This window comes from Heloderma suspectum, chromosome 2 (assembly GCF_057233095.1).
Source record: "Heloderma suspectum isolate Gila_16-S chromosome 2, 16-S_ref, whole genome shotgun sequence".
Classification (NCBI taxonomy): Eukaryota; Metazoa; Chordata; class Lepidosauria; order Squamata; family Helodermatidae; genus Heloderma; species Heloderma suspectum.
Genome location: NC_139459.1, coordinates 100,220,533 through 100,245,159, shown reverse-complemented (window position 1 = coordinate 100,245,159; position 24,627 = coordinate 100,220,533). Strand labels below are relative to the sequence as shown.

General features: G+C 45.1%; 2 protein-coding genes across 4 annotated transcripts in view; one reads left to right on the top strand and one right to left on the bottom strand.

Annotated features, from left to right (window-relative positions):
• Window positions 1-3,058, bottom strand: part of LOC146352539 (uncharacterized) — a 62,097-nt gene extending 59,039 nt beyond the window's left edge. The window contains exon 1 of one of the 2 annotated variants that reach the window (XM_084834291.1): window positions 2,965-3,058. The gene's annotated coding sequence lies outside the window, so the exon portion shown is untranslated. The remainder of the gene's footprint in view (window positions 1-2,964) is intronic. The other variant, XM_084834292.1, reaches the window with a different exon arrangement.
• ANXA1 (annexin A1) lies at window positions 986-21,664 on the top strand. Of its 2 annotated transcripts, none has more exons than XM_084834296.1 (13): window positions 986-1,035; window positions 3,390-3,469; window positions 4,625-4,715; window positions 7,772-7,866; window positions 11,119-11,232; window positions 13,375-13,465; window positions 14,423-14,502; window positions 14,634-14,690; window positions 15,132-15,225; window positions 16,703-16,798; window positions 17,589-17,647; window positions 19,918-20,040; window positions 21,255-21,664. In XM_084834296.1, exons 2-13 carry the CDS (start codon window positions 3,404-3,406, stop codon window positions 21,312-21,314), a joined length of 1,026 nt encoding a protein of 341 aa, XP_084690422.1. In that variant the 5' UTR covers window positions 986-1,035; window positions 3,390-3,403; the 3' UTR covers window positions 21,315-21,664. The 2 variants fall into 2 exon arrangements, with proteins under 2 accessions (XP_084690422.1, XP_084690421.1); XM_084834295.1 differs by having other exon boundaries at window positions 4,622-4,715.
• Window positions 21,665-24,627: the final 2,963 nt, after the last annotated feature.

The following is a 24,627-nucleotide window of genomic DNA, read 5'->3' as shown; positions in this document are numbered from 1 at the left end:
CTAATCCAAAGTGTTGTTTTTGCATAACACGCTTTGACACAGTGATACTTCCAGGCCAACGTTTAGGAATATGGAGGAGCTCGAGGTTTTATACCCTATAATAATGCTTGGGACACCCGAGGTCAGGGGGGACGGGGACACATGGGACCATCCAGATGTTGGACTCCAACTCCTACCAGTGCTAGACAGCATGATCAATGGTCAGGAATGATGGGAGTTGGAGTCCAACATCTGGGGGGCTCCAGATTCCCCACCCCTGATCTAGAGTATCCTAAGGCTTATTTCAGGGTACAAACCCTCTAGTTCTTTGTTCCTAAGTGTTGGCCTGGAGGCATCACAATGTTAAAGCCTGTTACGATTAGAGAGAATGTTGGTGCATCTCAGAGGGGACAGTCTCACAGTCGAAGGGGTGTATGATTTGGGGTGGTTCAAGGCTTATTTAACAGTGCAAAGGTGTATAAACCTCAGCTCCATGTTGAATAAAGTACAATTTGCATGGCAGATGGTGGCTATGAGACTATGAAGGAAATGTCAGAACTGTCAAGTCAACTAATTCTCAGATGCAGGATGAAGGAATCTGCAGAGCTTTACATTAGGTAGGTGTGAGTTCATGGGAGGAACAGTGGAGGTCCATTCTGGAACAGAATGGTACCTACTGTATTTGTGCCCATTTTGGTATACAAAACATGGCAGTGATAGTAGTCTACAAAGTCACTTCAGTTGTTAATACCTTCAGTGCATCAGTACTATGCTTCTGCCTGACTTATTCATTTGCTCCCAGCAGTTTCTCCATTAGCTCAGACGTCTATTTCTTCACTTCAGGGGGCAGTTTGTTTCCAAGACTTGTGGGTGTGCTTTTTGGCTAGATCATGTTTAGCCTTCATGCCACGCAGCAACCAATCACTGGAGTTGGAGTAAGCATTGGTTGCTAGGTGTGGCTTCCTGATGGCTTTATAAAAACCACAAGTTTACAGCTTAGTTCCTCCAGTCTGTAGTTTTCCAGATCTGAAAATATTATTTCTGTGCTTTGAAAAGGTATGATTTCTTTAGACATTTTCTTTCGCTTGCTCTTGATGGTAGAAACGTGTACCTTTTGACTTGCTTTCAAACATTACTTATTTGGACTTATTTCCAACACAGTGTGTGTAGGAACAGGGTTGTAGTATGTCTGTATACTTGCATTAAAGTTTTCTGTTGTCTGTATTTAGAGGCACACTGTCTGGGAGCGGCAAGGCTCCAAAACTTATAAACTACAGCTTTATTTTTATGTTTTTTAAGTTTACAAAACTGGTTCTTTTAGGATTAAAGAGTTCTGCGCTTGCTTCCTTTTGGCGGCAGGAGGGGGGTTACCATGGAAAACAGAATTATTTTTAACCACCAAAGAATGAGTTAAGAGGGGAAAAATGTGACTTCCTTGTATGGAAACTTTTTTTAAAAAAAATACACACCCTGTGGTCATGAAGTCGTTTTACTGTTTTAACAACAGTGGAGTTTTCATTCCTTTTGAAACGTTAACTTGCATATGAAATTAAAACATGAGTTGCCTTTTGGGAAGATAAAGAAACTAGTTAGTTGACTTTATTTTTTTTTTTTTATCGTACTCAGCATGTATGACCCCTCCTAGTCTGTTCGTATTTTCCACCCAAGCTTTCAAAGGAGTGTGAGGCTTTTTCTTCGTTGTCGGTGGTTTCTTTCGCGTTAAGGGACACGTTTTTGCAAGCTTTTAACTAACACGAAAGAAAATTGTTCGTGGGAGCTGTAAAGGAATGTAGGGTGATGACAAAATAGCAAAATAACTTTTGCTGTGAGAGAGCTTTGAAATAGTTGAGTTGCAATCTTAGGCATACCTACTTGGGAGAATGTTGGAACGTTACAAGGATGCCCTTTCAAACACCAGGCTTGAAGCCAGTGGAGGTTGGTGGCTCCGATGTCAGTGGCATAGTGAATCTGCTCCGGGTTTGAGTCAGAACTCTAACGGAGTTCTGGATAGCTCCTTTAGAGTTCTGACTGGTTCTGACTGAAACCCGGAGTGGATTCACTGACACTGAGCCACCAGCCTCCCCTACTTGCACTACTCCTTGGGCTATTGCAACGTGATACATTTTTTGTAGATACAGGATTTAGCCTCCTGTTCTTATGCAAGCATTTTGTGTGAATTGTCATTCAGTGGCTCTTCCCTCAGCCAACAACAAAACGTTTGCAGTCATGCAAAAAGCATGGTTTTGTAATTCTAGATTTCATAGATCTGTCCCATGGGATTCATGTGTTGGCCAACTCCTACAGGATGTGTAGCTGTCTTTGGTGACCCGTAAAATGGCTTTGAAAATGTAACATCCAGAACTATGTTTAACCTACCTGGGGTTACAAACACAAGATTTGAAATGGTAGTCTGTGGTGCAACACCGCCCCCCCCCCCTCTCCCCTGTAGCCAGTCCCTGGACATTTCCTACACATCTCCAGGAGCACCTCTTTTCTTCAAAATTTACAACAGTGGAACATCCCCCAGTATGCATTTTTGAGCCGTTGGTGAGAAAACCTCCAGCTGCTGCTTTCTTTTTCTGGAGCTGGGTGGGGAAGACTGGTCTCCCACATAGTTAAAAACATTTAAAGTAAACAAAACCAAAACCAGAGTCAAAACTCAGCTAATGCTAAGGATTTTTTGTGAAATTATGAAGGCTGGGTTCCTAAAATCATATCAGTAGGATTACTAATATGGCTGAAACCAAGAAGGTGCAGAAGAATGTTGGATCTGGATCTCTAAGATCCAGCTCAGATCTTACCTCAGACTAACTTGTTGGTTTCGAACAAGTGCCTCTGAGACTGAGCCTCAGTTTTTCCTCTGTAACAGGAATATGAGGATTGTTTTATCACTCGCTATCTCCCACTAACTGTTGATATGGGGAATGGATCCGTAAGGTTAGAAATAAGGATACGCTATGCAAGTAAGGTGGTAGCGTCCCCTACCGCGCTTCAGGAATGGGCAACCCGAACCCCACTGGTTCCTTCTGGCCGTCACCTCTTTTCCATCTGCCTCTCCCTTTACCACCTTAGAAATGGTACGTGAGTCTCCCACATGCCGCTTTTGGGCTGGGCAGTGAGAAATGCACTTCCTCCAGCATGTGAGAAGTGTACTTGTGGCATCTGACCTAATAGCAGCCCCTCCCAGTGCAAGATGAGAATGCCTTCGACTCCTTTGCCTCATTTAGAGGCCCCTTGGGGAAAGAAGGAGGAATGTTCCATGGCTCTCAGAATGCCCTGCGTGTGTGTGTGTGTGTGTGTGTGTGTGTATATATATATATATATATATATATATATATATATATGGCTACTTTTATCGAAGGTGAAGGGAGATTCTCTAACATTTCCTCCAAATCTTCATCCCTTTACAGAAACTTGAATCAACATGGCTTTTGTACAAGAATTTCTGAAGCAAGCCTTCTTTATGGACAACGATGAACAACGGTGTATTGTAAGAGACTCCCAAAAGAATAAAAAGTGTATACAAAATACATTTAGAAAATTGAATTAAAGAAGTGGAATGATAATGATGATTAATATGATTGTTACTAAGGTCTGAAGGGGCATTCTACTTGCCTTCGCCTGAATGGAAGTCGAACTCTCCATGCAATCGGAGACCCTGATAAAGCAAGGTTCCTAACTGCATGGACAGTTCTACTTCTGCTCAAGCGAACATGAGCAGAATGAATGCCCCTTCAGACTGTGCCACTCAGTGTGGCAAAGTTGGGAACTGAGTTGCTGTAGGCTGGTGCGCACAAGGACATAGGGAGCAGCATGCACAGCCCCATCCCCTTACACCAGGGATGCAGAACCTCCTTCAGCCTGAAGGCCAAATTCCATTTTGGAGGAGCTTTTGGGCCTGCATTCCAGTGGTGGAAGGGACCAAAGGCAAAAGGAGCGAGGCCCAAAATACCAGTGTATTTTAATGTAAAGTTCTTAGTGCCAGTAACAAAACCTTAGGAGAGGCCTTTCAGCCTTGGGTGGGGGGTGGGGGATGCACAAAAGCTAGGAAACTAGATAACAGTAGGTGGTTGGAGGGAGGGGGGAAGGGTCAGAGGAAAGGGGTGGGGACATCTGGGGGATCCTGAGGGGTTGGATTAGAATCTCAAGAGGTATGGATTTGGCCCCTGGGCGTGAGGGTTGCCACCTCTGCCCTATGCAGATGTAGGCCGCACACATTCAGGAGAACACCTGAACAGGGTTATAGTCCAAAAACAAATAATGGTATCTTGCAAAACCATGGAATTAGTAGTTGCTGATATATGCAGTAAGCTAAGGAAACAGCACACGTAAGGATGCATATACATACTGGTATTTCAGATTGCTTAATCTGGAATTTTAGCTATCCTTAGCTATGTATTCATAATTGCCCACTAGAAGCAATGGTTCACACCTTAATGTGTATTGAAAGGCTAGGCAGAACTCCTTTGGTTGTATTATCCAAATGTATGAATAGGTTTATTCGAATTAGCTGCGTTGTCTTATTCTGCATCTGTTAATTAATTTGTACTTTAACCACCTGGCTCTAAATATAATTCACCCTAACTTTGAGAGAGAAATTTAGAGCAAAGGAGGTTTTTCATTTGTTCAACATTTCTTTCAGAAGAATTCAAAAACTGGCTCAGCAGTCCATGCTTATCCTAGCTTTAATCCTTCAGCTGATGCTGCTGCACTGGACAAAGCCATAACTACTAAAGGTAAGATGGAAAAAAATATACAAATGAATAATAACAGCTTGGATCCCAAATGTGATCTGCATGAGAGGAAAGGTGCCTTCGCTCACACAAAGAGAGGTGTCCCTGATTTTCGGTGGTTTCTCCTTCTTGCTGCAGCAATGGGGGCTGCATTTCAGTGGTGGGCATGGCCAAAGGCAAAAGGGGTGGGGCCAAAATATTGTAAATACCAGCATATTATAGCTTAAAGCTCTTACTACTTGCATAGAATCATAGAATCATAGGGTTGGAAAGGGCATACAAGACCACTTGCTCAGTGCAGGAAGCCTGATTCCCAGGCGGTCCCCCATCCAAATACTAACCAGGGCTGACCCTGCTTAGTTTCCGAGAACAGACAGATGAGATCAGGCAAGCAGCATTACTGGAGGGGTATCATAGAATCACAGGGCTGGAAGGGGCCTACAAGGCCATCGAGTCCAACCCCCTGCTCAGTGCAGGAAGCCTGATTGACAGGTGGTCTCCCATCGAAGTACTAACCAGGGCTGACCCGGCTTAGCTCCAGCCCCTTTTGGTTTGAAACCATCAGCAATATACTGAAACTCCCATTCTTGTGCAGAATAGATTGGTGGAAAATTAATGAGCCTGCTTGAGCTCTGAACCTTGCCCTGATGTTAAGTTTGGCAAATTGAGCCACTCCTGTCCAATATTTTAATTCCCCCACCTCCCAAAAACAATATTTTCAAGAGTATGACTCATATAGCGTTATCACATCCCTGCAATGAAAGGTGATAAAGCACCTAAGCCTTAAAGGCTTTCTACATGACATATTTATTGTGAGCTTGTGACTGCTCACTCACAGTAGTTCGCAGGTCCTTTATACAACATGGTTATCCTCCAGGGCCTCTCCCACTCTTTGCAACCATTATCGGGGTTTTTTTTTCTTAATGAGGAAAGTCTGTCATTATTTAGAAAATGTGTTCTAAAGCCCCATGTAATTGCACAACTCTGCTATACCACAGTGCCATCTAGTGGTTGTATAATGAAACATATAGAAAAGCAGAGAAAGAACCCCCCCCCCCCGAAAAAAAGCATGTGTAAAGGAGCTTATCCTGCAACAAATCCAGAAGCAGAAGCTCCAGTAAAAGTGCAGGAGAAAAGCCCCATGTAGAAATGCCTGTAGAAAAGGCATTTCAACCTTTTTTTTTTTAATGGGGGTTGGAACTGCACAAAAGCTTGGAAACTCCCAAATGATTGGTGGTTGGGAGAAAGGGGGTGGGGCCAGGGGAATTTGTGGGCTGCATTTCGGCCTTGTGCCTGATGTTCTACACTCCTGTTATATAGGATCAGAATCAGCATATTGGAATCAATGCTTGCTCTAAATGAAATGAGTGGGTGCAACAGCTGGGGTTGCAGTTTGCTTTTACCTGGCAGATTGTCTGTTTCTTTGCATTGCAGTTGTGTGGCTTGCGCACGAGAGGCAGAGGATCCAGCACAATGCTGAACTCTATCACTCTTCTTGCCTGCCCTCTTGCCTGGCCCCTATGGCCCCTAGAGCCCTCGGGTAGATTTTGTGTGTACTGGATTGGTGGCACTTTAGATCTGTGCAGGTTTTCTTGTGTTTTACCTCCATGCATCTGAAATATTTGAGACCTGCAACAGCTTAACAGGAAGAGACTAGTCTAATTTGTGTTGAGATGTCTGCTGTTTTGAGGACTGGATTAGAGGATGAAAGTTTTGATAGGGCTTTCAACTGAAGCTGGCTTATAGCCAAACTGGTTGGAATTCACATGTTGTCCCAGTCCTCTGAATTGTTCAAATATTTATCAGGATCCATGGGGTTCAGAGAGCCTCATTCTTTATTTAGTTTTTAAAGATAATTTTGTGCAGGGCTGGGTGGACAGTCTCTACTTTCAATATTTGGCTTGAAACTAGAAATTCTAGTTTGCTGGAAATTAAACTTAAAATAATTTTATTTTATAATTGGAAATAGTATTAAAATAGTCTGTGAATATTTACATTTTCTATCCTGTTAGTCATCATTGTTTGTGTTGGCTGCTGCTGCTTCCTCCTTTCCTGGATTTATCACATGGATGATCCCTTCCAATCAGAGATTATTGAAGGGATCCATTTCACAGCGCTTCTCAGCTAATCAGACTTATGTGCACGATGACCACATGGAGATCCACTAAGGGCAGATTTGGGTGCATGATGACAACATGGAAGGCAACAGTGGGCCCAATCCTATTGGGATAGGCAACCGCCTCCGAACTCAGAGGTGACCGCCTATCCAATACAGGGCAGGAGAAGCGTGGAGGGGATCATCCCCTCTGCGCTTCAGCTGCCCTGCATTTATGGCTAGACAGCTGATTTCGGCTGTTTAGCTGTGGGACCTTGGAGTGTGGGAGGTGACAGCCGGATGACACGTAGGATGTGTCATACCAACATTTCCGACTTCCCCACCCCGACATGCCCCCAGGAACATCCCATTTTTGCTGCTCTGTGCTCCTCTTCTGAGCCCAGGGCTATTCTGCGCTGCCTACGAGGTAGCGCGGGAGGGGGTGGAGGTTGGTTCTCAGGGAACCGACCTATCCTATCGCCATTTAGCTGCTGGCTAGCAGCCATAGGATTACGCTCTAAGGGCAGAATTAGCTGCACAATGACAAGATGGAAGGCAAATAAGGGCAGAATTGGGTGCATGATGACAACATGGAAGGCAGCTAAGGGCAGAATTAGGTGCATGATGACAACATGGAAGGCAACTAAGGGCAGAATTGGGTGCATGATGACAACATGGAAGGCAACTAAGGGCAGGTTTAGGTGCATGATGATAATATAGACAACAAGTGATGGCAATTGACACAAATAAGTGAATGGCTGAGCAAGAAATGCTGAAATAACCTCAAAAAGGAGGTATTTTTAGCATTATCAAAAATGTTCATGAAAAAAGTGAGCAATGGTGTAGTTAATCGAAAATCAGCATTGTAATTAGATAAAATAATTTGCTGCATGCAACGTTATGCAAAATGGACCAATTTTATAACTTTTACATTTACAAACATTTGTTCTTCTTTACATTTCAGGAGTTGATGAAGCAACCATCATTGATATTTTGACCAAAAGAAACAATGCCCAACGCCAGCAGATCAAAGCGGCCTACCAACAATTAAAGGGGAAGGTACTGTCTCTAATAAAAGGTTATCCTTAGCAAGTAGTTTGTGTATACATCTTTGCGTTTAGCACTCTGTGATGCATAATCTTTGAAAAAGAAATGCAAATATTACGCTCTCATAATTTTCTGCCACCTAAGGTCCTCTGAGGGTTATCTGCTACAGTTGCCTAATGTGAGACTAGCATCCACATGCAAGAGGAGGACCTTTTCCTTTGCTGTCCCTCAGTTGTGGAATCACCTACCAGTAGGGATGCTGGGGAAATTCAAGATGGACTAAAATGACCTTGGATTTCTATAGGGGTGTACAAAACCCACTTACCGTTCCGTCAGGGTGTCCGCAGGGCAGGGGGAGGCGATCCGTCCCTCCCCCCGGAATCCTGCCCGGCCGGCTCCGCTCCACAGCGTGTCCACAGAGCCACCGGCTGGGGCCGCCCGCAGCCGGACTTCCGTCTGCTGCCAGGCTGCAGCCGCTAATGGTGTCCGGCATAGGGGATGCCATTTGCATCCCTGCTTGGCTGTGATAGGCTACGTGAATATTTATGTAGCCAATCACGGCCAAGGGCAGGGACACAAATGGCGTCCCCTACGCCGGACGCCATTTTGTTCTGCAGCCCGGCAGCGGATGGCTGTGGAAGGAAGACGGAGACCTGGACTAGCTGCTGACAGGTAGGTTCCGTCCCGGGGGAAGTTCGGGGGGTGGCGGTAGGGGTAGTCCGTTCCGCCACGGGCTCCGGGGGGCCGGATTCCAAAGAATCCGGCCTCATTGGAGTCTGTGGTGGATTTCTCCGCCATCCGTAAATTTCTAAGAATCCAACCTGTGGAATCTGCTGCAGAGTGACCCCCTCAGGCCGTGCAGACTCCGTGGACTTTCGGATGATTTTTTTTACTTTCCCAAAATTTATGCACATATATTGGTAGGAAAATATGTAAGTTTCTGCTGAGGAAATGTTGACTGGAATGGGGGACAATACGCTTAATGTTATGTACTCAAATAAATTATGTAAGCACTTACATAAATACTGACGTAATTATTTGCATATTCTTCCGCACGATGAAAAAAAAATTGCATCCGTCTGTGGGCAGATGACAGAGCAAATGGCACCTGGCAATCTGTGAAACGCAGACAGAGCGGATTTTACACAGTCTGTACATCGCTGCCTGCCAGTTGAAATGCGCCCGCTGACCTCTTTGACGGTTTTTAAATGGGAGTTAAAGACTCTATTATTCTGGCAGGCCTTCCCTGTTTAGAACTGTCGTTCCTCTTTGTTGACTCTTATATACTGTTTTTATGCTGTGTTGTTTTTAGTCATGGGTTTTTTAAATGAATGTTTTTAACTTTGTATGCCACCTAGGGTATTTGTATATAGGAAGGCTATAAATTGAACAAATGACGACGACGATGATGATAATTTTGATCGTTGGGATATACGTTTCTAAAGCTAGACTACACGAGGCTCCCTAGATGTGGCATGGGGCAAAAGGTTTATACCTCCCGCAAGCTATCACAGTCCTGATCTGAATTAGAGGGCAGGGGCCTCTCATTATTATCATGCTCATTATCACATTTCTATACATTTCTATTATCACATTATCACATTTCTTTAGTTTTTGTGAACCACCCAGAGAGCTTCGGCTATTGGGCGGTATAGAAATGAAATAAATAAATAATAAATAAAAATATACTTCTCCAGAGCTGAAGCTGTCCGGGCAGTTTACAGAAATTAAAACATTAAAATACAATATACAAGGTGTAAAAGCCATCTACTTAAAAGCATGCAGACAATATACACAAACAACATATAACTAAAAACAACTTCGAACAGTCAGTCATAACTACTGACACATCCAGGACTGATTAAAACTCATCATGTGCTGCCAGATGCCTGGGAAAAGAGATAGGTATTAACCTGGCGCAGAAAAGATAACAATATTGGCACCAGGCGGACCTCATCGGGGAGCTTGTTCCACAGATGGGGGGCCACCACTGAGAAGGCCCTCTCCCTCGTTGCCGCTTTCCAAGTTTCTTTGAAGGAGGCACTCGGAGGAGGACCATAGATGTCGAACGTAGAGTATAGGCAGGCTCATTTTGGGAGAGATGTGCTGTCAGGGATTGCGGTCCCAAGCCGTGTGGGGCTTTATAGGTTAAAACCAGCACCTTGAATAGAGCTCGGAAGCATATAGGCAGCCAGTGTAAGTGGGCCAGAGTTGGTCTTACATGTGTGGACCTTCTGCATGAGCTGCGGCTTCCTCACCATCTTCAAAGGCAGCCCCACATAGAGTTCACTGCAGTAATCTAACTTGGAGGTTACCAGAGCAAAGACAACTGAAGCCAGGTTATCCCTGTCCAGGTAGGGGCGTAGCTGGGCTCCCAACGGAAGTTGGTACTCTGTGCCACTGAGGCCACCTGAGCCTCAAGTGACGAAGGTGGTTCCTTCGCTCCTTTTGTTTTAAACTTCAGGAAAGCCTGTTCACAGATCCCGCATGTCTTGTCTAGGTTGACTCTAAATTGGACCTAAAAGATGTGGCTAAGGAGTCAGTCAGCCAGGAACACAGCACGGGACAGGTGCCACTTGAGAATGGGGGTGAAAGGAGCAAGCTAGGGACATCTTCAGGTGGAATAAATTTGGCAGGTATGCCATTGGGAGTGGTTGATGTTTCTGCATCATAATGCACTTCGGGTAGGATCATAAGTTCATTTGACAACATATATGGAGTGTATGACATATACGGATGGGAGAATCCACGATGCCCATTGAGGTTCTCCGAGTTCCACCCTGAAGCTCAGTCTGCCTCATTCCCATTCTCAAATGAGAGCTTCTTTCTGTGTGTTTGAACAGGAAAAAATTGCCTTTTTAAAAAAGTGCGTACCCAGATGCGCACCTCCTCCGCACCCCCATTGGCTAAAGTGTGAAAATGATTCCCCCCCCCCAAATGCCCATTTTTAAAGGGCACATTTTTCTAATGACCACATTTTGCGAATGTGATCTCAAGCTCAGGGGTATGCAATATTTGTCCCAAATATGTGTTTGCGTTCGGGGCTGTAAATGGGTCAAGTTCTGGTCAAAGACGAATCCAAAAATGAATTCTTGTACATCTCTAAAGTAGTGTAAACAATATTCTTCCTGCCTAAAGTTAGGTAGGAGGTCGATTAGACTGACACAAGACTCTTCTCATTGTTCCTTCTTTCTTAGAGTATTTTATGGTCCAAATTATGCTCTAGATGGCTATTTTACATTTATGATGTGTTTCCTCTTATAGCCCCTGGAAGAAGCTTTGAAAAAAGCACTCAAGAGCCACCTAGAAGATGTTGTCGTTGCTCTGCTGAAGACGCCAGCCCAGTTTGATGCTGAAGAACTCAGGTATTCCATGAAGGTATGTCTGGCTTACAGGGCACTTTTAAACAAAGTGTGTACCCAGATGCATCGTGCCGCAGGGAGAGGATTTTTTTTTTTGAGTTTTTTAATAAGGGTTCACTGGAGCACGCTGATAGTTTTCTCTTCTTCTCAGTGGCCTTGTTTTAGCTCTAGTCCTGTTGGCACTCAACCATTTGAGTTCCTTATTAGAGGGAACAAGTGGTGACCCACAACAAAATGTTGCAAAGTGTTTTGAATTATGTCTTTAGGAGACATTGTAGTAAAGATGTAAAACAAACATTGGGGTTAGAGGCCTATTTTTTTATTTGATTTGTACCCCATCTTTCTACCAAAAATGGCACTTAAGGCGGCTATCTATAGAGAAACTTGTTTCTCTCTTTTTTAAATAGCTCTGATTGACCTTTTTTTTTTTTATAAGCTACACTTTTAATTTTCTATTTTATTAGGCATTTTTATATTCTATCTTTCCAGCCCTAAAGTAAATTTGACAAAGAGCTTTGAATTTCAGGATACATAAGCACTGACCCTTACAAATTATATATTATAGGGAATTGGGAGTGAACTGCTCCGCTAAATGTGCCCATTGGGTGTCCGGCTTCTGAGAGCCTTGCAAGGCAGAGGATCCTTCCCCTGTTTTGCAAAGCTCTCAGAGGCTGGGAGCCAAAGAGGGAGCTTTATCTGCCTCTTCTACAAGCACGCCAGCAAGAGACCTTTCCCTGTGCTTCCTCTGAGCCAGGAGGAGTGGGGAAATCCCTGCATCTTGTGCCTACTCTTTCCCTGTTCTTCCTCTGAGCCAGGAGGAGCATGGGGAAACCTCCAGACCAGCAGAGTTGGTGCAGTCTAGCTGGGAAGGGCTGGTCTGTGTCTGAGGCCCTGTTGTGAGTGCATTGTCACCCTGCTCTTCCCTCTCCTTCTGCACACATGCATAGCCTTATATTCTTGTTTTCTAGGATTTCCCCCCCATTAAATTTGTTTTTTTATTTTTAAAAATGTTTGTATGCACTTCTGCAGTCCTTGTGATTCCCTTGAACACACTGATACCTCCCTCTGGTTCTCAGTGGCTCTGTTTTGGGTACAAAGCTGTCAGCTCACCAGGGGGATGGCATAGGTCAGTATTGGAGGAAGTGACGATTACTTGGATCATAGAGCAGTGTGAAAGAATTCTTAGTTTGAACACACCTGCCTATAGTTTACCTGCCTTTATGCTCACACAAAATTAGGGACACTGCACACAATTACAGCAAAATTACAGCAAAAATCCTCACGGTTCCACAGTGGTTGCATCTTTTCAGTAATGTCAAAGAGGCATTTCCAAAGCTGAAGACACGTTCTGTTGAATCACTCATACTTAGAATATTCCCATTGAAATCAATGGGAATTAAGTTGGTTACAACTAACTTAAGTCCTGTTGATTTCAGTGGACCTACTCTTAAGGATGATTAAGTCTGGATCTAGCCCATGGTAAGCATATGCCGTGGACAATTGTGATTACTGGAGGTGTGTGTGTGTGTGCGCGCGCGTGTGTGTACCACATGTTTTCAGGCAAGTGAATGTTCTCAGGAGCTGTGATTGGCCGAGACTCTTGGGTACATGTTTACTGTGTGTTTTTAGATATACAGATACCCTTTCAATGTTATAGGAAAAAAATGTGGTTATCCTCTGCAGAAGCTTGGCTGTATCTTTTGCTGTAACGTATGGAACAGTCATCATATGTGATACAGGACCCTTTGGGTGTTTTCATATGTAAGACTTAAATACTTTTGAGCCTCTCGCACTGTTTATACCATGCATTTGTAATGTACATTAACATTCTGGCTCATAATTAGTATTTATTTGACTTCTTCCCTGCTTCCCAGCCTTGCCCTTGAAGCAGGCCTTACAAATAACTAAATCAAAAACTTCTTTAAGGCATGTATGAAGTCACCCTTATTGTTGCTGATGCAACACATGGTTCAGTTATTGTCGCATGCCATTTTTATGCCTCTACATTTTGCACTTTTCCGATTATGTCATTTTAGTAGGGGGAATGTGTGTGTGTGTGTGTGTGTGTGTGTGTGTATATGTGTGTGTGTGTGTGTGTGTGTGTGTATGTGTATATATATATATATATATATATATATATATATTTACCACCAAACAGGGGCTTGGCACTGATGAAGACATCTTAACTGAGATTCTGGCATCAAGGAGCAACAGAGAAATCAGAGAAATCAGCAGAGCGTATCAGGAAGGTAATATACTGTTATTTCTTTTTCATAATGTAATAGAATAAGCTGTTGCAAGGGGAAAATATAATGCTCCGTTGAGCTGTTTTGTTTGTTAATGCGATGTAAGCCAGGAAAATGAACCTTGTATTCAGTTCAGGTTCAGATATAGAGCAAAGTGTATAGTAAGTGTCTGACTGGTGTCACACTCAGAACTTAGAGAGCAACCTTACCATCCCACTTCTCATTACTGGAGATGATTTGCAACTGCTGCTCTGTAGGGCCACAGAGAACAATGTGGAATATTTCCTGCCTGCCCGCCTTGGCACCTGCACCATGTGAGAATACTTATTAACTGTGGCTGAGGCAAATCCATTGAATTATGTTTCTCCTGAAGAGCTACTAGGCCACTGATGTTTATCTACTTGTGTTCTATTTCACCAACTGTATATAAAAATTATAGGGCTGGAAATGCAAATTATGGCACCTGAACATGAAAGAAAATGGTCTGGGCATGCACCTATGCCTATAAGTAGCCATATTCTTTATTTGGACACCTAGTTGGAAGTATATTTTTTCTGTTGTCTTTGAACTTCTCAAATAAAGGCAAAATTGGGATTCTGTGTGTACGGTTCTCAGGTCCTCTTTGCACAAATAAAGAAATAAAATCCTTGGGTGGTCCCCTCAGTGGGAGGAAAGGAGGGGAAAGTCCTGTAGTGTGACACTAGATTTCATCCATAGAGGCTATAGCCCTATGCATACACGGGAATAGGCCCCATTTAACACAGTGGGACTGTGGAATATGGTGGGAGTAACCATGTACAAGATTGCACTATATGATTCCAAATGGGTGTCTTCAAGATGTCACTGGGACGTAGAAGTCAATACACATCTCCGTGTGTAACGGAGATGGTGTGGAGTCGTCTCACCATGAGAAATATTTTCTTTAATAGATTTTATTTTTATTTTTTTGCTCTTTTGCAGTTTTTAAGAGAGATCTCACCAAGGACATTATTTCAGATACATCAGGAGACTTCCAGAAGGCTTTGGTTGCCCTAGCAAAGGTACTCAGTTCTCAACGATGCACAATTCTAAACGTGAAACTGCACGCTCGTGTTGTCTTGAGGAATAATCTGGGATAACAGCGTACAGTGATTTGGTACCACTTATAATAAGTGAAGCTGAATTTTTGCAGGGTGACCGTGATGAAAATCCTCACGTGAACGAAGAGCTGGCAGATAATGATGCACGGGTAAGAACAGGCTGTATATTCTGAGTCACTGTGTCATTGTTCCCTGCTTTTGATAGATCTCTTTTTCTATGTCTCTTGCCAAGGTGAGCTTCTCCACCCAAGTGAATCCATCTCCAGCACAGGGCCCCCCAACTGTGCCATGCCTGTAGAAAGGCTGGCAGTGGGACACCAGGACTCCAGCTGATGGCCTCTGTGGGTCCCAGTTGCTGTCCTGACAGAATCAGACACCCAGGACACTTCCTGGGTTCCCCAGGAAACCTCATTTCATGTTGGCCAGGGATCCTGACCATCACAGGAGCATCTCTCGCAATAAGTGGGATGGAAGGGATTTGATCCCCAATTTGAATTCTACTGTGTGATTACTTGCTTTTGACTGAGTCTGATGATTATGTACACAATATTTGGGGCTCCCACTTCATATTATCTGGTTTATTGCAATAGGCCTTATATGAGGCTGGAGAGAGAAGAAAAGGAACAGATGTTAATGTTTTCATTAACATCCTCACCACAAGGAGTTATCCACATCTCCGAAGAGGTAGGTAGATCTTGTATGGGGAAATGCTTGTATTTTAAAGATGAATGCCTTCATGTGCAAGATACAATTTTAAAAATGCAAATGCTAAACAGTACTGTAGCAGAGCTTGAACAAGTATTCATTTTGAAGCCTATTCCAGTGAATGGATGTTCTAAAACGAGTATATCCCAAATGAGAGATGAAATGCACAGCCCCTCTCAAGACAGATAATCCTTCAGACCTACTTTCCTGCTCTGTTTATGACACTTTTCACAAATGTAGAAATGTGAATTTATCTCACTGAAATGCTCAGTATGCTCTGCCTACTCCAAATGGAGCAAACTTATTCTCTGTTGCTGCAGAGGGCAGGACTAGAACTAATGGTTTGAAATTGCAGGGAAGCAGATTTTGGCTAAACATTGGGAGAAACCCCTAGCAGTAATCTGCACAACAATGAAAAACACAGCCCCAGAAGCTGGTGGGCTTTGTTTCACTGGAGGAATTTAAGCAAGGGGTGTATGGTCATTTGTCAGAGATGCTGTAGCTGTATCTTGCATTGCAGATCCTGTACTGAGCCCTGGGTGGGCTAGATGGCCTCTATCTCTGTTATTCCAATTCTGTTATTCTTTTATTTTGCCATTTCAGTTGGACAAGCAGCTGTCAACATCTGTTGTAAAAGCACAGTATCATATTGTATTGTTAAATTCTATTCCAGCTCACTATTCTAAACTTTACAGCAGCAAATATGGGAATGGGTCCAAATTTTAATGAGCTGATGGATACATTATACAGAGTGCTTCAGATCCTTGGAGATGAAGGATCTTTAAGAACACATACAGCTCTCTCTGGATTGTGTCAAGCAGGTGTGCTGGTTCTATGGAAGAGTGTTTGTTTTTGATGTGGGAAACTTCCACTGTGGCCTTCCTCCAAATTTCTCCTTAGCCTCCAAGAACACTGGGTAGTTTGGGCAAGTAGCCATCTTTAAGCTTGACCTACCTTATGAGGTTATGCAATAGGAAATGTTTCTCTGTGTTCCTTGGAGGAAGGTTTGGGTATAAATGTTACAAATAAATCTGCTGAATGCAATGGTTCTTAAGCAGATATGTAATATATGGTGCCTATTGATTTCACTGGGGCGTAAGTAAGTCTGTTCTTTGAGTGGATCACATCCATAATATGTAGCTCATGAAAGAGCCTGAATTGGAGGAAATTCTTGGGCTTGAGCTACTCCAGCAGGGACAAAAAGGCAGCAACAGCAGAATGCACAATAGCGACAGTTTAAGTAAGCAGAAGTATCAGTGGCTTTGATTTATAGTGTATTTCCTTATTGCAGTTGGCTGCTTCTAAGAAGACAATCTGTTAAGAGTTGAGTAATTTACGGCTGTTCGTTATATCTCACAGATGTTGCATGAGAATTGCATCTTGCAAGTACGCCTCGTACGAAGAGCATAACTGTCTACTCCAAATCTCCCTGGCTTATGCTTTTGTTTGATTTCAGTTTTTCAGAAATACGGCAAGTACAGCAAGCATGACATGAACAAGGCTCTGGACCTGGAGCTGAAAGGAGACATTGAGAATTGCCTGACGGCAATTGGTATGTGACCCTATTCCATAGAACTCATAGTTCTTCCTGATGCTAAAAATCACTAGGTGATCGTTCATGATAGCTGTAGCAGTAGCAGCATGCAGGAACAGACAGGGACAGAGAACTGGCAAAATATTATGGAGGTCTGTTAAAACTTTCTAAACTAATTCAGCACTGCCAGGGCAACTGGAATGCATTGCATGTCAGACAGGCTTCCCCAACCTGGTGCCCTCCAGATGTGTTGGACTGCAATTCCCATTATTTTCACATGGCATGAAATTTGTGTGAATCTCCTAGAGAGCTTTGGCTATTGGGCAGTACAGAAATGAATGAATGAATGAATGAATGATGGGAGTTGCAGTCCAACACATCTGGAGGACACCAAGTTGGGGAAGGCTGATGTAATAATTAGTGCTGGTGGCCACTTTTTGTAATGAAAAGCTGCTTTGGGAGGAGACAATCCTTGAGTGTAGAAGCAGCAGCAGAGAGGGAATGCTTAACCTTTTCCCTGCCAGCTGTGTTTTAAGTCTTATATCACCCCCAGCAGCTTTGCCCTTCCTTGAGGGTTTCCAGATGAGTGTTTGTAGCTAGAAAATGATTAATCACTGCTCCTCTGCCCAAAGCTGCCACTGGTTTTTTTGTTTTTTTAACATACGCATTAGTATGGAACTGTAATTTGTACTTAATTAACTTCCAGTAGCAAGGTTGCAATCTTCAGGAGGTGCTTTCGTTTTTTTCCATGCACCTTGTTTTTGTTATCGTCCCATCATAAATAATCACCGTTCCGTTTCATTTCCAGTGAAATGTGCCACAAGCAAGCCGTCTTTCTTTGCCGAAAAGCTTCATCTGGCAATGAAGGTAAAATATGTCTCAGTAAGGGGCGGGGGGGTTGGAAGAGGAAACACTGTCCTAGGGGCATATGCTAAGATTGACATTAGGTTTTGGTTCTCTCTGTAATTATGTCAAAGGAAACCAACAAGAGTTTTGTCTGCCCTCTCCTCTTGGTAATGATGAGGGGAATTAATTTGTATAGTATTCCCAGCTGAGACTGACAATACTGGACAAAACTCAGACATTAAATTCTCAAATTTCACAAGCCCTGATGCTGGTAATGCTTTATATGTATGTTCCTTAGAAGAGAAAGGAACCACTACTGTAGGGCAAAACAATTCAGATTAGTGGTATAATCCTCCTCCCCCCCCATATATGCACACATCCACATGGGCCAAGCTCATTTTTTTCTTTTGTTATAAAGGTAAAAATATTGACACAAAATTGCTCAAAGCAGAACCCATTATTCATAAGTGGTTCTGCATGGGCCGGGAAGATCCTCCTAGGCTTCTCTGGATGCTTTCCTTCCCTTAGTCCTTGCCTGGATATGATTCCGGCCAGAGGGCTCCTAGCAGTACCAAGCAGAAGCCATTGTGCAGCAATTCCATCTTTTCTTTCTTAAGAAATTTCCTGCTGTAAGAGAGAAGACGGAAGAAGCGGCAGGAAACATGGGAGGGTTGTGAGTCAAAGACAACGATGTCTGGACATACACACCCCTCTGTGAGTGAGGCAGGGCGATGGCGCCATTAAAGCCTCGTCTGGAAGCACCCTACATGTGCTGCCACTGTGCTTGATGCTGTGCAGTTTGCCTAGCTGTTCCCGATTAATGTGAGGCGTTCCTGTGCCTTGCATACCGTTACCCAGCAGCCTGCTTCTCTCCAGGTCACCGGCACGCAGCACTGTTGCTGTGAACCAGGGGCAGAGCTCATGTACGCAGGACAGACAGGATTAGCCCAAACATTGTAAACCATTTTTTTCCTAGGTTCATCATTTCCAATGACCTCACTGATGTTTTCAGCCTTGGGAGGCCAGACATCCTGTTAACCCCATCATGGCCTTTTTGTTGCTGTTGTAAGGAAAAAGAATTCTGCTCATTTTCCTGGACACATTTTCTATTTGTAGCAGCAGAATTCATGTTGGGCCAACAATTGTTTTCTGAAGTGCCCATGTCTCTTTAATAAAAGAACAGGCCTGAATTAAAAATCACACATATGATTTTCATTTTTACTTGAAAAAAAGCACATACATACGTCATTTTGGGATAGGGGTTGTACCTTGAAATATGGTATTTTGCAGGCATTTCAAGAGTCTTACTGCTGAAAGGGATACAGAGGAACTCTGTGTCCCGACTTCCTGCACGTGTGAAATGCTCATAAGCCTCTGCAGTTGGAGGCACACAAGATCCTATATACATAACCTGCATTGCCAACAGTGTCTGGGAGTGACTGGAAAATATGCATTTTTCATTTATGATAGTTGTGCTTTCCCTAGTACCTAAAATCAGAAAGGTTCATAGACAATGTTGCATTGTCTATGAAGAATCCTACCTGACAGGAGTCATAGTCAAGAGAGAGACCCTTAGGAGTCTGTCTCTAACAGAGGCAAACCGGAAGGGGACGGAAGCAGGCAGAATTTCAGGCAGTGGCCCAAGGTAAATTCATATGGATGTAGACAGATGAGGTTTGTAAATACTACTTTCTAAGTAAATGTGCAAGGACTAGGGATGTACGAATCCCTTACCTTGCCTTCTGCTGGGGGTCTGCCAGGTGGGGGAGGCGATCCGTTTCTCCCCCCCGGAATCCTCGCCGGCTGGCTCCGCTCCATGGAGATTCTGCGGAGGCGCCGGCCGGCTCCAAAGCGCCAGTGATACAGCCGCCATGCCATATCACTGGCTGAAGGGGACGTACTGTGGCTGCAAATGGCGTCCGGGACACCATTTGCGGCTGTAAAGGCCTTAGTTTAAGGTAAATGCAGCCTGCTGGAGGATCCAGTTGAAGAGGATTCCACGCGGAGGCGGGGGTAAGCCTTCCATTCTGTCACAGACTCCGGGGGACCAGATTCTAAAGAATCTGGCCTCATTGGAGTCTGTGGCGGAATTCTCTGCCATCCCTAGCAAGGACAGCTATTTCTCTTGAGTGGAGACCTCTGAACTGACCTTCTCCCTCTTGATAGGTCTGAAGAAACGGTCAAAATAATTCAGAAAATTGAGAATGTCATTTGAGCAGGACAGAGTTAAGCCAGTTATAGTAAAAAGTAATGAGTTATGTAATGAGTTTGCTTTCAATTCTTTTTAACAGGGTTCTGGAACACGCACCAGAACTCTGAACAGGATCATGGTGTCGCGTTCTGAGGTCGACATGAATGAGATCAAAGGTTTTTACAGGCAACTGTATGGCAAATCCCTCTGCCAGGCTATTTTGGTATGTAACTTAAGTTTCAGTTAATAAGTGTACGGCAAACTGGGCTAGGTAGTTCAGGATTTGGACCCGGAGCCCTGGCTGCTGAGCTTACAATAGGTCTTAAAGCAGGTCAGGGACTTACAAACAACCCTTATTCCTAGTGAGAGAAAATACTCATATTAGGGGGTCCCATAAGAAATAGCAGTAAGGCTCCCATCAACATCACAAGGCTACAGCTATGACTTTGTTATGTAGTTGGAACATTTTTAGTAGCCCTGTTTTTTTTTTTTACAAAAACAAACTTAGTAGTCACGAGGTTGTGTTATACTAAATAAAGTGCTAAGGAGATATCTGGCTGGATCCTTTATTGAACTGGGGCTTCTGTTGGCACAGATGTTACTCTCCCTTGGGTCTTAAGCACATGCTTTGCTTTTTGCAGCAAAGTTAAGCACCTATTAGTTTATTAAGGGAGCAATCCTATGGCTGCTAGACAGTGGCTAGATGGCCATAGGATATCTGGTTTTCCAGGAACTGACCTCCCCCCAGTTCTCCGCTGCCTCTGGGGCAGCACGGAAGAGCCCTGTGCTCCGCGCTCGCAAGAGGAGCACGGAGTGGCTGAAAAGGGGCATTCCGGGGGGCGCTCCAGGGCGGGGAGGGCGGAAATGCCGGTATGGCACATCCAGTGTGTTGTACAGCAGCCTCCTCCCCTGCTCCGTCCTCCCGCGGCTAGACAACTGCAATTTGCTGTCTAGCTGAAAATGCAGGGCAGGAGAAGCATGGAGGGAATGATCCCCTCCGTGCTTCTCCTGCCCTGCTTTGGATAGGCAGTCGCCTTCGAGTTTGGAGGCGGCCGTCAATCTGGATAGGATTGCACCCTAAATATGTTCATGATATGTTCTGGCTGGACTACAGAAGGACAGTTCTCTTTCAGCATAGCTATGGACTTCCCTGAGAACTGAAGAATTGCTTTCCGTGGAGTCACATTAGATCTGATGTGCGTTCTGTGCCATTAACTCTGGGATGGGCCAGAAGATGTTTCCCTTTGCTGGGTAGCTGCAGTTAGACCTGTGGCAACAAGGGCCACATGCATGGTGTGATATAGACTTAGAATGGGGGGGGGGAATGGCCTTAGCTTTGGTGAGCCATTCTCCTCATTGCGCAGTGCCTAGCAGCAATGGACTTGTTTTGTTGGTCACTGTTTAGACTAACATTGCTCTTTTGCTGTTCCCATTTAGGATGAAACAAAAGGTGATTATGAAGCCATTTTAGTGGCTTTGTGTGGTGGTGACAACTGAGCCCTGTTTCCTTCAGAAGCCTCCCAGCCGCTCAATTCAGGATATCCCTTTTTAACTCAAGCTGTTACATATATATGTATAACGAAGCGTAATCTATGAATTAGACTATTGCCTAGTCTCCCTACCTTGAAAAAATCTGTAGCCTGGAAAATACTTTTTTTGTTAACTATTTGTGTGGCGTTATCTGCTTTTTTTATATTTATCCAAACCAAAGAGCATACGAAGTACAGCTGTATTTGCTTTTACAGGGCTAGTCAGTGTAAAAGGGACAGAACCCGCCTGAGTAACAATGCAAATAAAGTTAATCTGTGATCAACACCATGGCGCTTGATTTCCTCCCACAGACTTTCATCTGATGCCTGCTGCGTTTGCTTTCAGTACACGAGAGACACGTAAACTCCCTTCGTGTGTACATCGGGTGAAGGGGCTCCATGTGATGACTGGCACAACACCACTGGCCCCGATCCCAGCATCAGGCATGCCACTGGCCCGATCCTTTGGGCCTTCTGTGTTCATGTAGGTGGGACCTGGGAGCAGGGCTACTGGCATGCCGGAAGTGGGGCAGGGCTAGCGGTATAGCCCCAGTCCCCATGTGCAGCTCCTTCATGCAATTACTGTTTGAAAGGGGCTGTAAAGTTAAAAACGTGTTAAAAGCTTCATCCTGCAATCTGCATTTTCCTCTGCATCCTCATTTCCTCTTACACAAACGCCAAGGCAATTTTATCCCAGCTCTAGGGATGTTAGAGAATTCTGCCACAGACTCCAGTGAGGCCGGATTCTTTAGAATCCGGCCCCCTGGAGTCCATGGCGGAATGGAGCAATCCCCACCACCACCCCGCGAAACTCCTCCGGGACATATCTTACCTTGTGTCGGCCATCCGGTCCATCTGCTGCCCCTGGTCTGCAGCCGCGAATGGCTGCCCCGGTCTGCGGCTGCCATTTCCCTCCCTGCATTAGCCATGATAGGCTATGTAACTATTTACATAGCCTATCAAACAAAGAGCAGGGACGCAAATAGTGTCCGCTACGCCATTTGCGTCGCTGCTCTTTTCGTGATAGGCTACGTAAATATATACATAGCCTATCACGGCTAACGCAGGGACGCAAATGGCGGTTATATATATATTTACGTAGCCTATCACGAAAAGAGCAGCGACGCAAATGGCATAGCGGCCGCCATTTGCGTCCGTGCTCTTTGCCGTGATAAGCTATGTAAGTATTTACATAGCCTATCACGGCTAACTCAGGGATGCAAATGGCGGCCGCTACGGCAGCTGCCATTTGCGACCGCAGCCCAGCAGCAGATGGAGGAGCCGGCCGGGAAGGATTCCGGGGGGAGGGACGGATCGCCTCCCCCCCACCGCGGAAGCCCTGGACCGGAACAAGGTAAGGAAGGGATTAGTTCATCTCTACCCAACCCAGCTCAGCTGCCCCTTCCAGCTGTGTAGCCCCTTCTCCCAAACCTGTATCAACAGCAGGTAGGGATGTACGAAACTCACCTTTTCGCGGACTCTTTCGTGGTGGGGAAGGCACTCCACTCCTCCCACCCCGGAATCCTCTGCGGCCGGCTCTGCAGCCAGGCCGCGGAGCAGCCGGCCAGGGCTGTCTACAGCCGGATTTCTGGCTGCGGACGGGCTGGTGCAGACGCAAATGGCGGCCGCAGTAGCGGCTGCCATTTGCGTCCAGCCAGGAGGCTGTGAATAGGCTACATAAATTCTTATCACAGCTAACGTCAAAAACCCCACAAAAATGCAGCGTACGCAAATGGCGGTGGCTACAGCGGCTGCCATTTGCGTTCCCTATTTTTCGCCGATTTATCTTACGTAAATATTAACGTAAGATAAAACGGCGGGAAAAAAAGGGGAATGCAAATAGCGTAGTGGACGATATTTGCGTTCCTTTATTTTTCGCCATTCTAGCCTACGTAAATATTTACATAAGATAAATTTGAGGTTAGCCGTGATAGGCTACGTAAATTCTTACGTAGCCTATCTCGGCTGCAAGGACAGCAACGGCGGTGGCAGCAGCCCTGCCACGGCCGGCCAGGAGACCAGCCACCGGAGCATCTGCCGCCGCCGCATCCGCCCCAGGTAAGTGCCGTCCCAGGGGGATTTCGCGGGGGGGGGGGAGGAGGCCGTTCCGCCACGGATTCCGGAACTGGAATCCGTGGCGGAGTTCTCCACCATCCCTAACAGCAGGACCTTTTCTCCCTAGTTGCCACAGGAGGCAGCAGTTTAGCGTCATTGAGTCAGAGGCATGCCGATTAAGGTTGGGCTATCGACCAGGGAGCAACGGGAAAGCTGACCTTCCCTCTCTCTCATTATGTTGGAAATGAAAACGTTTCCGGCTGCAGAAAACGTTCACTGGAGATGTGATTTTCTTACTGAATTCCTAACATCTGGAGCCATGCCCAAGCAAGGGATACGTTAATTATTATTTATTATTTATTTATTGTATTTTTATCCCACTCCTCAGCCAAAAAAGGCTCCCGGAGAAGCTTACAATCAATGAAGAAAGAAGACAGTCCCTGCCCACAGGCTCACAATGTAAAAAAGACACAACACACAAGAAAAAGGCAATGGGGAGGGGAGAAAAAAGAATTAGGTAGACTGTCAGCAGGGCTGGTGGGATGGCCCTGTTCCCCCCTCTCATCTCCCAAAGGAGGGGCAGTCCAACTGGAGCAGGCCCTGTTGTTGCCTTTGCCTGCTCCCTCACTCCTTCCCCACAGGGCCATGGATGTCAGTCAGCCCTGGGGTGGGGGGTGGGGGGTGGGGTGGAGTCCAACTGGTTTGCTTAAATTAGTGGCCGGCTCAGACAAAGAGGAGCACCTGCTTTGCTGTGCAATTATATGTACAGGTGCTAGGGATGTACAAAAGTTCCACCACGGATCTCGGGGAGGCTGAATGCCAGCGCATTCGGCCCCCCGAAATCAGTGGCGGAACGGCCCGCCACCCCCCCGGGACGGGACTTACCTGGGGCGGATCTTCCTGGCGGTGGCGGCGGCTGCGGCGGCGGTTCGGCGGCTGTGGCAGCCGGTCTTCCGACCGGCTGCCACCGCCGCCATTTCCAGGTTTAAAAACAAAACAAAACGTGATAGGCTACGTAAAGATTTACGTAGCCTATCACGGCTAGATTTTAAAAAAACACCATGATAGGCTACGTAAATCTTTATGTAGCCTATCATCATGGCTGACTTAAAAAAAAAAACAAAAAAACGCACATACGCAAATGGCGGCACCCATGGCCGCTGCCATTTGCGTTCCTTATTTTGGCACGTCTTAGTCTACGTAAACATTTACGTAGACTAAGACGG